Source organism: Chelon labrosus (genome assembly GCF_963514085.1).
Source record: "Chelon labrosus genome assembly, chromosome: 18".
Taxonomy (NCBI): domain Eukaryota; kingdom Metazoa; phylum Chordata; class Actinopteri; order Mugiliformes; family Mugilidae; genus Chelon; species Chelon labrosus.
In genome coordinates, this window is record NC_140351.1 from 21,752,825 (window position 1) to 21,766,496 (window position 13,672).

At 38.5% G+C, this 13,672-nt stretch overlaps 1 protein-coding gene across 2 annotated transcripts; it reads left to right on the forward strand.

Annotated features, from left to right (window-relative positions):
• The first annotated feature begins 447 nt into the window (after positions 1 to 447).
• LOC311503582 (receptor-type tyrosine-protein kinase FLT3-like) lies at positions 448 to 11,066 on the forward strand. Of its 2 annotated transcripts, XM_084566390.1 has the most exons (30): positions 448 to 617; positions 1,131 to 1,207; positions 2,071 to 2,225; positions 2,307 to 2,422; positions 2,540 to 2,651; positions 2,751 to 2,890; positions 2,974 to 3,134; positions 3,264 to 3,402; positions 3,523 to 3,700; positions 3,887 to 3,987; positions 4,221 to 4,332; positions 4,432 to 4,571; positions 4,655 to 4,818; positions 4,948 to 5,086; positions 5,207 to 5,384; positions 5,571 to 5,671; positions 5,762 to 5,879; positions 5,956 to 6,143; positions 6,264 to 6,370; positions 6,624 to 6,756; positions 7,176 to 7,280; positions 7,366 to 7,476; positions 7,651 to 7,807; positions 7,995 to 8,107; positions 8,261 to 8,385; positions 8,724 to 8,846; positions 8,944 to 9,055; positions 9,147 to 9,246; positions 9,907 to 10,012; positions 10,196 to 11,066. In XM_084566390.1, the coding sequence occupies exons 1-30, from the start codon at positions 590 to 592 to the stop codon at positions 10,466 to 10,468; spliced, it is 3,912 nt and encodes a 1,303-aa protein (XP_084422516.1). In that variant the 5' UTR covers positions 448 to 589; the 3' UTR covers positions 10,469 to 11,066. The 2 variants fall into 2 exon arrangements, with proteins under 2 accessions (XP_084422516.1, XP_084422517.1); XM_084566391.1 differs by lacking the exons at positions 3,264 to 3,402; positions 3,523 to 3,700; positions 3,887 to 3,987; ... (1 more) ...; positions 4,432 to 4,571; positions 4,655 to 4,818.
• Positions 11,067 to 13,672: the final 2,606 nt, after the last annotated feature.

The following is a 13,672-nucleotide window of genomic DNA, read 5'->3' on the forward strand; positions in this document are numbered from 1 at the left end:
TCCTCCTATGTTATGGATATAATCAATAACATAGGAGGAGGTGGATATGTTTATAGGATGTATGATTTTCAGTGTTTGTGTGTAATCTGATGTCAGATAGGTCAACGTTAAGAAATACATAAAAAAATGATTGAGGTAAAACAATAAAAATGTTCATTTAATTAAAAAACAGACATAAAAGGAAAATTGCATAACTAATTTGATTACGTTTTGTCTGCTCCCACTTATTAGCAAATAAAACAAAACAAAAATACACATTTTAAAGAATAAGATATTTGAATTTTAAAAGATTAAAATTGTATTTCTTACATTTTCTTAAGAAACTTCTTCACTGAGTCTATATTTTACCTCCCATAGTGTTATAACAGTCCCTTGTGGCATTAGAAATGGTTTCTATCATCTTCGTATTTTGGGGCTTTTTTTTTGTTGCATTTTTATTTTTTTACAGCACGAATATTCTGCCAGGCGTGGCCACACAGTTTCACCATATGCACTTATACTTCCTCTGTTTAAAACATGCTCGCAGTCACTGCGCAGCACAGTTTCACAGTCTGATGGAATATGTGACCTAGATAGAAAGAGAGCATCAATGCAGAGAAAAAGAAATATGATTGCAGGTGCGTACGACTATTTCAGGCCCCTCTTCTGTGATGCTGATTTCTGGACATAAATCATGGTGAAATTGTAATTTATGCAATTTGTCACATTGAGGTGGGGATTTTTTAAGGCCATTTACCAAAACCTTTTTTTTTTTCTCTAAAAATGCTGCTGAGATCATGTGTAATTTAGACTTTGAGAGTTATTAGCATAATTCAGTATAAGCATTTTGTCTTTGTGCCAAATTGTTCATGTACACATGATGTCCTCTAGATAGTATGTGTCTACGTATAATTGCATGAGTTAAAGTTAAATTTATTACTTAAAAAAAGGAAATACCATGTGTAATATAAAATATGCAATAACAATGTGAATAAATTAAAACACTGCATAGTAAATTTGTGTTTTTCTGAAATTTTTGCATTGCACTTTTTTATATTTGCATCTTCTCAAGATAAAATATTTGCCGCTTTTTTAAATTCCTTTAATTCAAAAGATGATTAAAATAAAGTTACAAATTTCTCTCTTTCAAGCTGTTCTCCTGCTGTGTGCTGTCGGAGCGCTCGGCTCTGATGGTGTGGAGCCCCAGGCTTGTGTACCCAGTCCTGAGGTAAGTGGTTTTAACTGAACAACGATCAATGGGCTCAAAAAAACCCAGTATATTTCTCAAACGATTATATTGAAATATGATTATAGTTTTTCAAGAGCCACACTGGAGGCACCAAGGATCTGAACAGAATAAATTACACATATTTGGATAAACGCATCAACACTTAGGATGAGATACAAGTAGACATCCATTTACTCTGTTGGTTTTACAGAACAAGCTATATTAGTGTCACAAATGTAGAGGAAGTTTCTTCCATTATCTCAGGACCATTTAACCAATTGCACAAAGAGAATTTTATTATCTTTTACAGTAGGAAAAGCAAAAGTGCACAGCGGCAAGAGGTTGTAAAACACAAGAGAGGGAAATAACGCTCTTGTTTCATTTCTTGAAATGCGTCAGATTGTGCTATTTTGGTTTCACCTTTAACGAAAATGTAACAAGGTTGAAAACATGTTGGTGCTGAAAAGTAACTGCATCGACTCAGATACTATTTCCATTTTAGTCTACTTTAAAATGATATGCGTCTCCATTTCAGAGGACAACATTTTACTTTCCACTCTATTACATTTATTTGATTTAGTTTCTTTTATTCCGTACAAGCCGTCATGTTCATCTTTTTGTAAAGTGGTTCATAGTAGCTCCATCTGCACCCTCACCGATAACATGCAAATACTTATGTACTTTTACTTAAAAAATAATTATTTATTGCTGTCCTGGCCCATGTACTTAAGAAAAGTGTCTGTGAAAGTCATTTTTATCGGTTAATTCAAACTTTAGAGAATGAAACAGAAAATAAATCTACACAAAATCTACTTTCATACAACTTAATGTAGGGGCATTAAATGGCAAGTCTTGTCTTTCAGGTGGCATGTTTCCTGCCAGCTGATTATCTGAATGAGTCTGGTCCTGTCAGGATGGACTTGTCTATGGGTATGAAACTCGTCATCTCCCTGAAGGGCCTCCCTGGACATCCTCCCTGCCGCTGGAACGGAACAACAGATCATCAAGAAATGACAATGTAAGTGTGCGTGGGCTTAGCCGTGTTTTGTATTGCCGTGTATATATAATTAAACTGACACATTTACTTAAACTTCTGCAGAAATGGGGGTTACACCGTGGTTAAATCAGCACTGTCTGAGAAAGATTCAGGGGAGTACACACTGACTTGTGAAACTAACAACTCCAGTCAGATAAATGTGCATCTTAATGTATTGAGTGAGTAACATCTCAGCTTATCTCTGCACAAATGCTCCACCAGCACTCAACACAGCAAACAAGCACAAGGCAGTCTGATGGTTGGAAATTAATAACACTATATCATTAATTTTCTAGAACGTCCGACAACACCACGGCTGATGCTGGACCGTGTAAATGAAAGATTCAGGTCCCCCCGTTTTCAGTGCACCTCTGAGGGCTCTCCAAGGCCCGTAATACAGTGGTCGGGGTAAGGTGACATCTTTTACATTTGTATACACAGCTTTATCAAAAGTCTCATATAAAAGCATGTTCCCTGAATGGCAGTGTTTTTCCTCCTTTCAAACAGAAACAAGGCTGGGGAAGATGTTTCTGAAATAAATGGAATTGCCAAGAGCAGCATAACGAGTGCTGACTATCCTGATAATGAAGTGATGTGCTGTGCTACTAACACTGCAGGACAAGAATGCTCTCAACTCTATGACTATGGTAGTTAATTGTAAAAGATATGCAATTACTTCATTACATCAGACAAAAGAAGAGTAAATTAAAAAAAATACCATGTGTTTCAGACTTTGATGGTTCAAAGGATGAGGTTTCAAACGTGACCCTGAGCCCTGGTCAGACTTTACTCCTTCGCTGTCAAAGAAGAGGTTTGTCCGGCTATCCTGTATGGGAGAAGGGTGACGAAAGACTGGAGGATAGAACTGTAGGATGTGACTTAAAGAAAAAGGTAAAGTGAAGATTCACAGAATCTAATGAGACTCTTTCAGTTTTTCATGTGAACAAATTTTCCTTTACGTCACAAAACTGTATTGATATTCTCACTGCAAACCACAACAGCAATGTGTTTTTCTTCTAGATGTGCATTACAAATGACAAATATCATGGGAGACTGTTTACCTACCTTCTCATGACATCACTTAGTGTGGACGACAGTGGTACATACACCTGCCGGAGTCCAAATGGACCAACAAAATCTGTTTACATACATGTACAGGGTTAGTGCGTTTGACTTTATTATTATTCTGCAGAATAATGGCAGCTGAAGCCATGAAGTAATTGTTGCTTAAAATGTAGGTTGGCTGTGCATGTACTGATTTATTACTGTGTTGCGTCAGCTGAAGGTTTCCTCTCCGTCCAACTGGATGAGACCAAGATTGTATCAGCTGAGAACGCATCCAGTGCCGGCCTGCAAGCCAGCGTCTCCTACCATCCTCTGCTGACGCACTGTTCCTGGGAGGCCCCTGATAAAACTATAACGAAATGCACCAGGGATACATGGGTAACAAAGCACAGGTAGTTTCACAAGCCAATATTTATGGAGCTCAGAACTATTAACAAACTTCTAAAAGCTGGAAGCATGTAGAAATATGCAGAATATTAAAAAACAGACTCCAAATGTATTAAGATAATATGAATTATATAATTTAAAACTCCTAGATGATTTCCTTAAAGCTGTCGGCTGTGATGCTGTTTTTTCAGGAACGTGATGCTACGTCGTCCGCTCGTGTCAGGAGCTTATAAGTTACACCTGGAGGCTGGAGGATACAAAGCCACAAAGACAATATCTGTGTGTGTTGAAGGTAAGGGGGTTACGCCATGGTTACATCAGTACGGTCTGAGAAAGATTCAGGGGAGTACACACTGACTTGTGAAACTAACAACTCCAGTCAGATAACTGTGCATCTTAATGTATTGAGTGAGTAACATCTCAGCTTATCTCTGCACAAATGCTCCTCCAGCACTCAACACAGCAAACAAGCACAAGGCAGTCTGATGGTTGGAAATTAATAAAACTATATCATTAATTTTCTAGAACGTCCGACAACACCACGGCTGATGCTGGACCGTGTAAATGAAAGATTCAGGTCCCCCCGTTTTCAGTGCACCTCTGAGGGCTCTCCAAGGCCCGTAATACAGTGGTCGGGGTAAGGTGACATCTTTTACATTTGTATACACAGCTTTATCAAAAGTCCCATATAAAAGCATGTTCCCTGAATGGCAGTGTTTTTCCTCCTTTCAAACAGAAACAAGGCTGGGGAAGATGTTTCTGAAATAAATGGAATTGCCAAGAGCAGCATATCGAGTGCTGACTATCCTGATAATGAAGTGATGTGCTGTGCTACTAACACTGAAGGACAAGAATGCTCTCAACTCTATGACTATGGTAGTTAATTGTAAAAGATATGCAATTACTTCAATACATCAGACAAAAGAAGAGTAAATTTAAAAAAATACCATGTGTTTCAGACTTTGATAGTTCAAAGCATGAGGTTTCAAACGTGACCCTGAGCCCTGGTCAGACTTTACTTCTTCGCTGTCAAAGAAGAGGTTTGTCCGGCTATCCTGTAGTATGGGAGAAGGGTGACGAAAGACTGGAGGATAGAACTGTAGGATGTGACTTAAAGAAAAAGGTAAAGTGAAGATTCACAGAAACTAATGAGACTCTTTCAGTTTTTCATGTGAACAAATTTTCGTTCACGTCACAAAACTGTATTGATATTCTCAATGCAAACCACAACAGCAATGTGTTTTTCTTCCAGATGTGCATTAAAAATGACCGACATGCTGGGAGAGTGTTTGCCTACCTTCTCATGACATCACTTAGTGTGGACGACAGTGGTACATACACCTGCCGGAGTCCAAAGGGACCAACAAAATCTGTTTACATACATGTACAGGGTTAGTACATTTGACTTTATTATTATTCTGCAGAATAATGGGAACTGCAGCCATGAAGTAATTGTTGCTTAAAATGTAGGTCGGCTGTGCATGTACTGATTTATTACTGTGTTGCGTCAGCTGAAGGTTTCCTCTCCGTCCAACTGGATGAGACCAAGATTGTATCAGCTGAGAACGCATCCAGTGCCGGCCTGCAAGCCAGCGTCTCCTACCATCCTCTGCTGACGCACTGTTCCTGGGAGGCCCCTGATAAAACTATAACGAAATGCACCAGGGATACATGGGTAACAAAGCACAGGTAGTTTCACAAGCCAATATTTATGGAGCGCAGAACTATTAACAAACTTCTAAAAGCTGGAAGCATGTAAAAATATGCAGAATATTTAAAAATAGACTCCAAATGTATTAAGGTAATATGAATTATATAATTTAAAACTCCTAGATGATTTCTTTAAAGCTGTCAGCTGTGATGCTGTTTTCTCAGGAACGTGATGCTACGTCGTCCGCTCGAGTCAGGAGCTTATAAGTTACACCTGGAGGCTGGAGGATACAACGCCACAAAGATAATATCTGTGTGTGTTGTTGGTAAGTTAATGTAAAAGTCATTTTAAAAAACATATTTTACGGGTATATTTTAAATGTTTCAATACTTAAAATCCACTGATTTGGTTCCAGACGAACCAGTGTTCACATTCACTGTACGTGGTGATGACGTCATTGTTCAGACTGCAAGTCTTGTGCCAGCAAGTTATTCTTGGAAAGAAGACATTACAGATAATGGAGGGAATTCCAGGTATGGTTACCTTCACATCTGCTCAACTCAAAGGGTGTAGTAGACCCTGGCGATTAAAAGTCTGTTCTTTTTCTAGCCAAAGCTATGAAACAATTCACAATGGAACAGAAAACGGTGTCCAAGAATGTAACAAGAAAATCTATACAACGGTGCCCAAAGAGAAGGTGATAGGACGCCCTGTAAAGTTTTGCCTGGAAAACTCCGTCATCTCGCGGTGCGAACGCTATCATTCAATGCTGCCACCAGAGCCCTCCAGAACCTACGGTAGTACCACCTTTTTATTTATTTATTTATTTATTCATTTATTTGTTTATTTTTGCTCACAAAATAACTAATAAAATTGGCTTTGTTAAAAACTGTTGTGCATACATTGATGATTTTCAGTTCCGCAAAATGACCCTGCCCTGATGCTGCTGAAAGTACTCAGTTTGGCTCTGCTTCTGGCCTTGGTGGTAATCAGCGTGGTGCTCATGTATTTCGTCAAAAAGAAGGTAAATATGACGCATCAAGTCATAAATAAACACTAACACACAAGTGCACATGACACCAGGGGAATAGCACCAAATTCTGGGCCCTGTACACTCTTAATGTCAGTGGGCACCTATCCATGCCAGTGCACGAAGCACACGAGCAAAAAACATTTTTCATGTGCCCTCTCCCTACTCGGGCCCTGGGTAGTCAGGTCCCCCTTTCCCCCCACTACCACGCCCATGCACGACACCAAAGCTTTTGTGTTCCCAACAGAAGCCCCAGTATCAGCCTCAGCTTCAGATGATCCAGATGGTTGGACCCAACGACAACGATTACATCTACATCAACTTCAAGGACTTTGAGTACGACCGGAAATGGGAGTTTCCCAGGGAGAATCTGGAACTGGGTATGAATCATACTTTATTCCGCATTATACATAGCAGAAGAACTCTGACCCCTTAAGTAGAGGTACTGATACAGCAGTGTAAAAGTATCCCCCTTGGAAGTAAAGCACCTGCATGAAAAGTCAGTCTAAATAAAAGTACTCAGTTTTTAGCAGTGGGATGTAATTGAAGTTATAAATTGTTATGAAGCAAGGGCCCCTTCAAATGGTGATGAAACAAATCTGAAAGGTTGTGCAGAATGATGTCTACACAAGCAAACTACATGAATATGTTAGAATTTCACCTTTCCTTTAAACGCTACTTAAATTAAACCATTTGAGAAGTTTAAATGCCATAGTGACGTATAAGCCTGTACAGGTAATGTACAGTAGCATTATTTTCCTGTAAGGTCCATATCATATACTTCCTGTGTCGTTCACAGGTAAAGAACTGGGCTCTGGAGCTTTTGGGATGGTGGTCCAAGCTACAGCTTACGGCATCAACAAGCCTGGAGTCTCACAGCAGGTGGCCGTCAAGATGCTTAAAGGTCAGTGTTTATTCTGTGCGTCTACGTTTCATTCTGTGCGCTACAGAGACTACTTCAGTGTCTGATCTGCTTTTCGAACCTGCAGAAAAACACCACTCTGTGGAGAAGGAGGCTCTCATGTCGGAGCTGAAGATGCTCACTCACATCGGTCACCACAACAACATTGTGAACCTGCTTGGCGCGTGCACAGACTCAGGTACGCTTACCACTGCTAATCACAAACCTGCACAGTAAATATGTACGCTCATAAAACTGAGTGTATCTTTGTTAGTTTTGATAGAAAGGGTGTACCACTGTGATTTGTGAATAGAAGAGATGTTGTCTACTTGTGTTACACACAAGTTACAGACTGTTTATTTTCCCCATTTAGGACCCATTTACCTGATTTTCCAGTACTGCTGTTATGGAGACTTGCTGAACTACCTGAAAAACAACAGCGAACGGTACCACAAGTCTGTGACCGATGCTTTTAACAAGGACCGTTTCATCAGTCTTTACCACAACCTGAATCTGGGGAAAAACCAGAGGTAGGAAGAGTTGGGAATTAAGGATGTAAAGAACAATAGTGGGAAGAGTTTAGTAAAGACTTCAGGGCTATGTGAAATGTGCAGACAGGTTTACATATAAGTACTGCCTATATCCCGTTGAAATGTGTTAATGATTCGGTTTTAGAGTTGAAGTCACAAGAATCATGTCACTTTTGTGTCTTCTCAGTGAGCTAGAAGCAAGAATGGACACGTACGTGCCCATGTTCAGCTCTACCAGCAGGGGGCAGGAGGACATCGCCCTTCTCACCTTTAACTCCACTGACATGGATGCTTATGAAGGTCAGAAACACTATTTGAATCCAGGAGAACATCCATGTTGTTGTACTAGAAATACATCAACATAAGCTATGAGGTGAAAATGGGCTCTGTCTGAGCAGGGAGTAACAAGACACTTTGAGCTTTGTTGATTGTAACGGAGCAGTTTATTTGCAGACCCATCTATGATCTACGAAAGTGCAGATGACGAAGGAGAAGACCTGCAGGCCCTGACCTTTGATGACCTGCTGAGCTTTGCCTTCCAAGTGGCCAAAGGAATGGAGTTCCTCTCTTCCAAGCATGTAAGAAACAAAAAAGGGTCAAAATTATTCACCTGCTGCTTTCCCAACTTTTTTAAGTATCCATACATATGCAACACTCACTCACAGTTTTAGCTTTGCAGTTGTGGTTTGTCTTTGTATCGTGATAATAAATATATAGTTTTAAGGTTATAGAAGATCACTCTGATAAAACATACTACACTTCAGCTTTAACAAATGTCAATGTGCATTTTTCATAATTCTTTACATTTATAATCAAGAATTATAATTCATCTAGATAGAAAACCTTTGTCAGATTAATAGACACAATTCAAGTAATTTCAAATAACCTACTGACGATTGCTCCCGTTCATCTGCAGTGTATCCATCGGGACCTGGCAGCTCGAAATGTGTTGGTGACAAAAGGCAGGATGGTGAAGATCGGTGACTTTGGGCTGGCTCGGGACATCGACAATGACTCCAACTATGTAGTGAGAGGAAATGTATGTCAGATTATACTTTCATATCATTCAGCTGTTGTTATGGTTAAGGTATTATTTTTCTTTTTAAATCACATTACTGTCTGTGGGTGTCTTCCAGGTGCGTTTGCCAGTGAAGTGGATGGCACCAGAGAGCATCTTTCAGGGATTGTACACCATGAAGAGTGACGTCTGGGCTTACGGCATTCTGCTCTGGGAGATCTTCTCACTCGGTAGCATTCACAGAGAGTTCACATAACACATTTAAAAGTCAAACACACAATCGATCCCTGCAGCATGATAAACATAAACTGTTGTCCTCAGGCGTCACTCCGTATCCTGGCATGAAGGTGGATCACACGTTCTACTCGATGATTGAGAGAGGATTTATGATGGACTGTCCGTACTATGCCGACGAGTCTGTGTAGGTGTCTTTGCTCTGCATGCAGCTCTCATGTTTCTCCAGTAAACAAACGTTTATAGGGATTTACGGCACATAGAAGTTGAAATTGTAATACTACAGCACAATATACCATGATTAGAGAAAAGAGTAGCAGGAAATAGTATGCTTTATTATGGCTAGTTGTATATATCTGGGTTAGTGGTGACATCTTCAGTTCATGGTAAAAAGTAACTGTTACATCAACTCAATTTTAAGGGTAATGAAACTATACAAGTATTTCTGTTCACTGCTACTCCCACTACATTCCAGGAGTCTGTTCTTAAGTCTATTCGTATGAATGACAAATTATTTAAGAAAATCAGGCTTTGAATTTCCAAATGTAGCTAGAATTACCTTTATAAACTTTAACATACCAGTAACAATTATCCCATGATCTACTCCGTTTATTGGATTATAAATCAGGCTTGTTCATAATTTACTTTTGATAATATGAGTAAACATGGCTGAGATTAATTCTGTAATTTTGAATATTTTTTTGAAGATGGAAGCATACTTTCTTCCAGATCAAACAAAAAGACCAGCAATATTTAACTAATAGATATGGAAAATCTTATCTCCACATAGAGGAGCTGAATTGAAGTCTGAATTTGTATCTCTGCTGTCTATGTGTTTCCTCTCCAGGTATGGGATTATGTGTAAGTGCTGGGCCCTGGATCCATGCAACCGCCCATCTTTCTCCAAGCTGGTGTCCTTTATGTGTGACCAGCTGACAAACAGAGAGGAGATGGTGAGTCTGTTGTACAAGGTCAACACACACACACACACACATATATATATATATATATATATATATATATATATATATATATATATATAGTTTTTTTATGCAATGGATCTGCAGTAGAGTCACGAGAATGTAAATAGTGTATCTGCTCTAAGCAACATAATATTACTCCTTCTCTTTTTCCAGCTCTACTATAACATGCTCGACCAGTATTCCACCGAGTACCAAAATGCATTGGCCATTTTGGACATTGCAGCCTTGATAAAACACGATGACAACAAGACTCAGTTGGGCAATGACTACTGCAAAACCAACGCGACTGAAGTAAGCAAAGCAGAAGAATCCGGCTCAGTCACTGTGGCAGCTGAGGAGGAGGAGAGGGAGGAGGAGGAGAAGAAGGAGGAGAAGAAGGAGGAGAAGAAGGAGGAGGAGGATCTGAAGCCATTTGATACAGAGTGATCAAGCAAGTCGACATTAAAACCATTTAATCTCTATAAGTTTACTTGTGATTATTCTCTCAGGATTTACAGTAGAATGCATCTGCTTTATATAATATTCAAATGTGGCACGCATTTTTAGACTCTTAGATGCGACTGAATAATCCTAAGTAGCATGTATTTAACATAACTTTTCATAATCTGCTGACATAACAAAATGGTTTCTATATGTTTGTGGAATTGTATTTTTCACAAAATGTGGTCTTTATATATTTTTCTTATTGTTGAGTTTGTATTATGCAATTAATAATGAAAAATATTTAATTGTATTCTCACACATGGAGCTATGGAGTTGGAGCTGTTTTCAGACTGAGCAACTTATACTATATGGCAGTAAACCTTTGCCTTAATAATTTGTAAGACACTTATAAATCCGTAAAAGCTGTTTAAATTTGATTTTGTAACACTTTTATATATTTTTATTATTAGGCAAGATTTCTGAAGTTATATCAGTGAATATATTCTGGATTATTTACACTGTATCCTATTATATCATGTTTAAGCATTATACCTGCAGTAAAATGTACTTTACTCATTAAATAAAAAAGTAATAACAGTCATTTGTGTTTGTCAGATTATTTAACTTGCAACAAGTTTCTACAGGTCGACCAAGCGTTCCACAACAAAAGACCAAAATAAAATATCAGCAATTATACTAACTTTATTCTTCCTTGATGTTAAGTAACTGAATACTTTTACTCAAGTGTTTACTGAGTGAGCTTTATTACTTTAACTCAGGATTTCCACTTCCTGCTGCATATTTCAGATGGACATGTACATTTTAACTGTACTACATTTATCTAACTGCTGCAATTATTACTATTTAATGTGAAAGCATACTGATTACTTTATAAAATGTAATGTTATGTTAAAAAATAATAATGCAGCCCTATTAATAGTAATAGTAGTTTAACTTAACCACTTCAAACAAATACAACTACAATGAACAATAATGAAAAACGTTCTGAATCAAAACTATTTAGTAAGCCACATCTCTATGACCTCTCAAACTCTAAACTCTGTGACCATCTGTTAATCAGGTTTTAGAGGTCAGATAGCAGCTAGCTATTCCAGGCAGTCAAAACATAGCCCTTTTATGAATTAAACAACATCGAAACATGACTATCAAAAAAGAAAATAATCCTCCTGAAAATTACCTTAACTTTTGTTGTATTTAAGTAGCCTATGGGGCCTTTAGACTAGCAGACTTCTATTTTTGATTCCAGCAGATTTGAAGCAGATCTGACTAAGAAAAAATTAACCAGAGGCAGAAATGTGGGCTATTTTCTGTGTCCACCAGTGCATTAACCCAAGCAGTGTCCGAAGGTCAGTAAATACTGTCCATGAAACAACAGAGAGTGTGTATTCAAGGCATTACGGTAAAGGTGTGAAAGAGTTGACCTTTCAAAATAAACAATCTCATGCTGTTAAAGAAATTTGACAGCATTTCATTTATTCCATTAGTCTGCAAATTATCATAGTAAATATATAAAAATGTATTTTTTGAAAAAAGAAAACCATGAATGAAGTTATGAAAATTATGACTAATAATGACAAATAATACTTTTCCAAAATAATCAATTAAGCACCTAACCTTGAAAGACTTTGTGACCAGTGTCAATTCTAAAAAGAGCAAAAAACAACTTGTGGCATGTTATGTCCTGACTTACAAACTAAAAGTTCTCTCAAAAGCTATACAGGTATTTGAAAAATGGATTCAAAATGATATTAAAAGGAAACTCTCTGTTTTCGCAGATCATTTTCACTGCTTAAAATGGTGCACCACTCAGGAAATATCATGAACTTAAGATTATTTAGGGGTACACCCTGGACAGGTCGCCAGTCTATCGCAGGGCTATCCTTATTTCTGATCTTGTCATATATTTTTGCTCTTTTTTGGGGACCTGAAGGTGCTTCCCTTAGAGTTGACCCTAGACTCTCTGTAGGGCTCCCAGCTGGCCTGTTATTGGATAAATAGCCCTCCCAGAAAGAACTGGAGGAAGTTGCCGCAGACAGGGATGATGGGCGTCTCTACTCCTCCTGTTGCTACCATGACCCTGAACCCATTTGGAGAATGGATGGATGAATTTTATAATCTGTCTAAAATGTGTGACATCTTGTTGAGTTTAGGCCATGGCAAAGGGTGGCTTTTCATATGAATATAATAATAGTGCTGTGTAGCTGACACCCGCACTATGGCTGTGTCACCATGGCAACACCGGAAGTTAGGGTGAGATCGGTATATTTTATTTCTGATTGTATTTGTTTATTGTTTACATAAATTTATGATGAAACCTTCTGCAGTGTAACTTGTGAAAATGATATTGGACTTTACTGAAATTTTTTAAAGATAAAACTGTCGTGAGAGGTCACTTCCGGTTTTGAGTAACGTCCAGCGGGAAGATGTGTGTGTGGGAATTGAGGGAGAGAGGAGAATAGAGAGGACTGTCTACTGCTGGCTAACAAGGCGTACACGGTAATTATTTTGAATAACGAAGCTTGTTTACGTTTTCATTAAAAGAATAATTTCTGATAACTTTGAATGTGAAATATGTATTTTTTTTGGTTCCAGTTTACACGGTGTTCTGTAAACTTTGAAGAAAGAATAAAGAGTTGTGGACATCAGTAAGAAGCGTGAATCTTGTGACCAGGGTAGATATAGTGAAAACGTGCCTAATCCATCCACGAGGCTTCAGAGTGCATCGTTGCTCCACATCCTGCGGCAAGCTACAGGCTACGGCGAGCGGAGGCATCGGTACTCCACATCCTGCGGCAAGCTACGGGCTACGGCGAACGGAGGTATCGTTGCTTTACATCCTTCTACGGCGAACGGAGGTATCGTTGTTTGACGTCCTGCAGTCACTCCTGGAGCGGTCTCAGGCTACAACGTGAGTCCTCAAGTTAGACTGCGCGATTATTATGCCTCAGGAAGTTGATGGATAGAACTTAAGCTACTGTTCCAACCATAGCAAACAAGCCATTAAAGGGATTCTGAACATTCTGAAATAAGTTGAAAAAAAAAAGAGAAAAATCTATTGTTTGCTCTGATAATAACTGCTATTGTTTGATGTTTTGCTGAAAAGATTATTCAATATTAGATTCCATAAGTTGGGAAAGTTAACCTCAGGTGCTAACTAAGTTTAAGGGTGTCATTCTTGTGTTATTT

Coding starts and splice junctions, on each gene's coding strand:
- LOC311503582 (XM_084566390.1), top strand. CDS start 590: ATGCAGAGAAAAAGAAATATGATTGCAG. Junction 5,385..5,570: donor ACATGGGTAACAAAGCACAG/GTAGTTTCACAA, acceptor CTGTTTTCTCAG/GAACGTGATGCTACGTCGTC. Junction 6,371..6,623: donor TGTATTTCGTCAAAAAGAAG/GTAAATATGACG, acceptor TGTTCCCAACAG/AAGCCCCAGTATCAGCCTCA.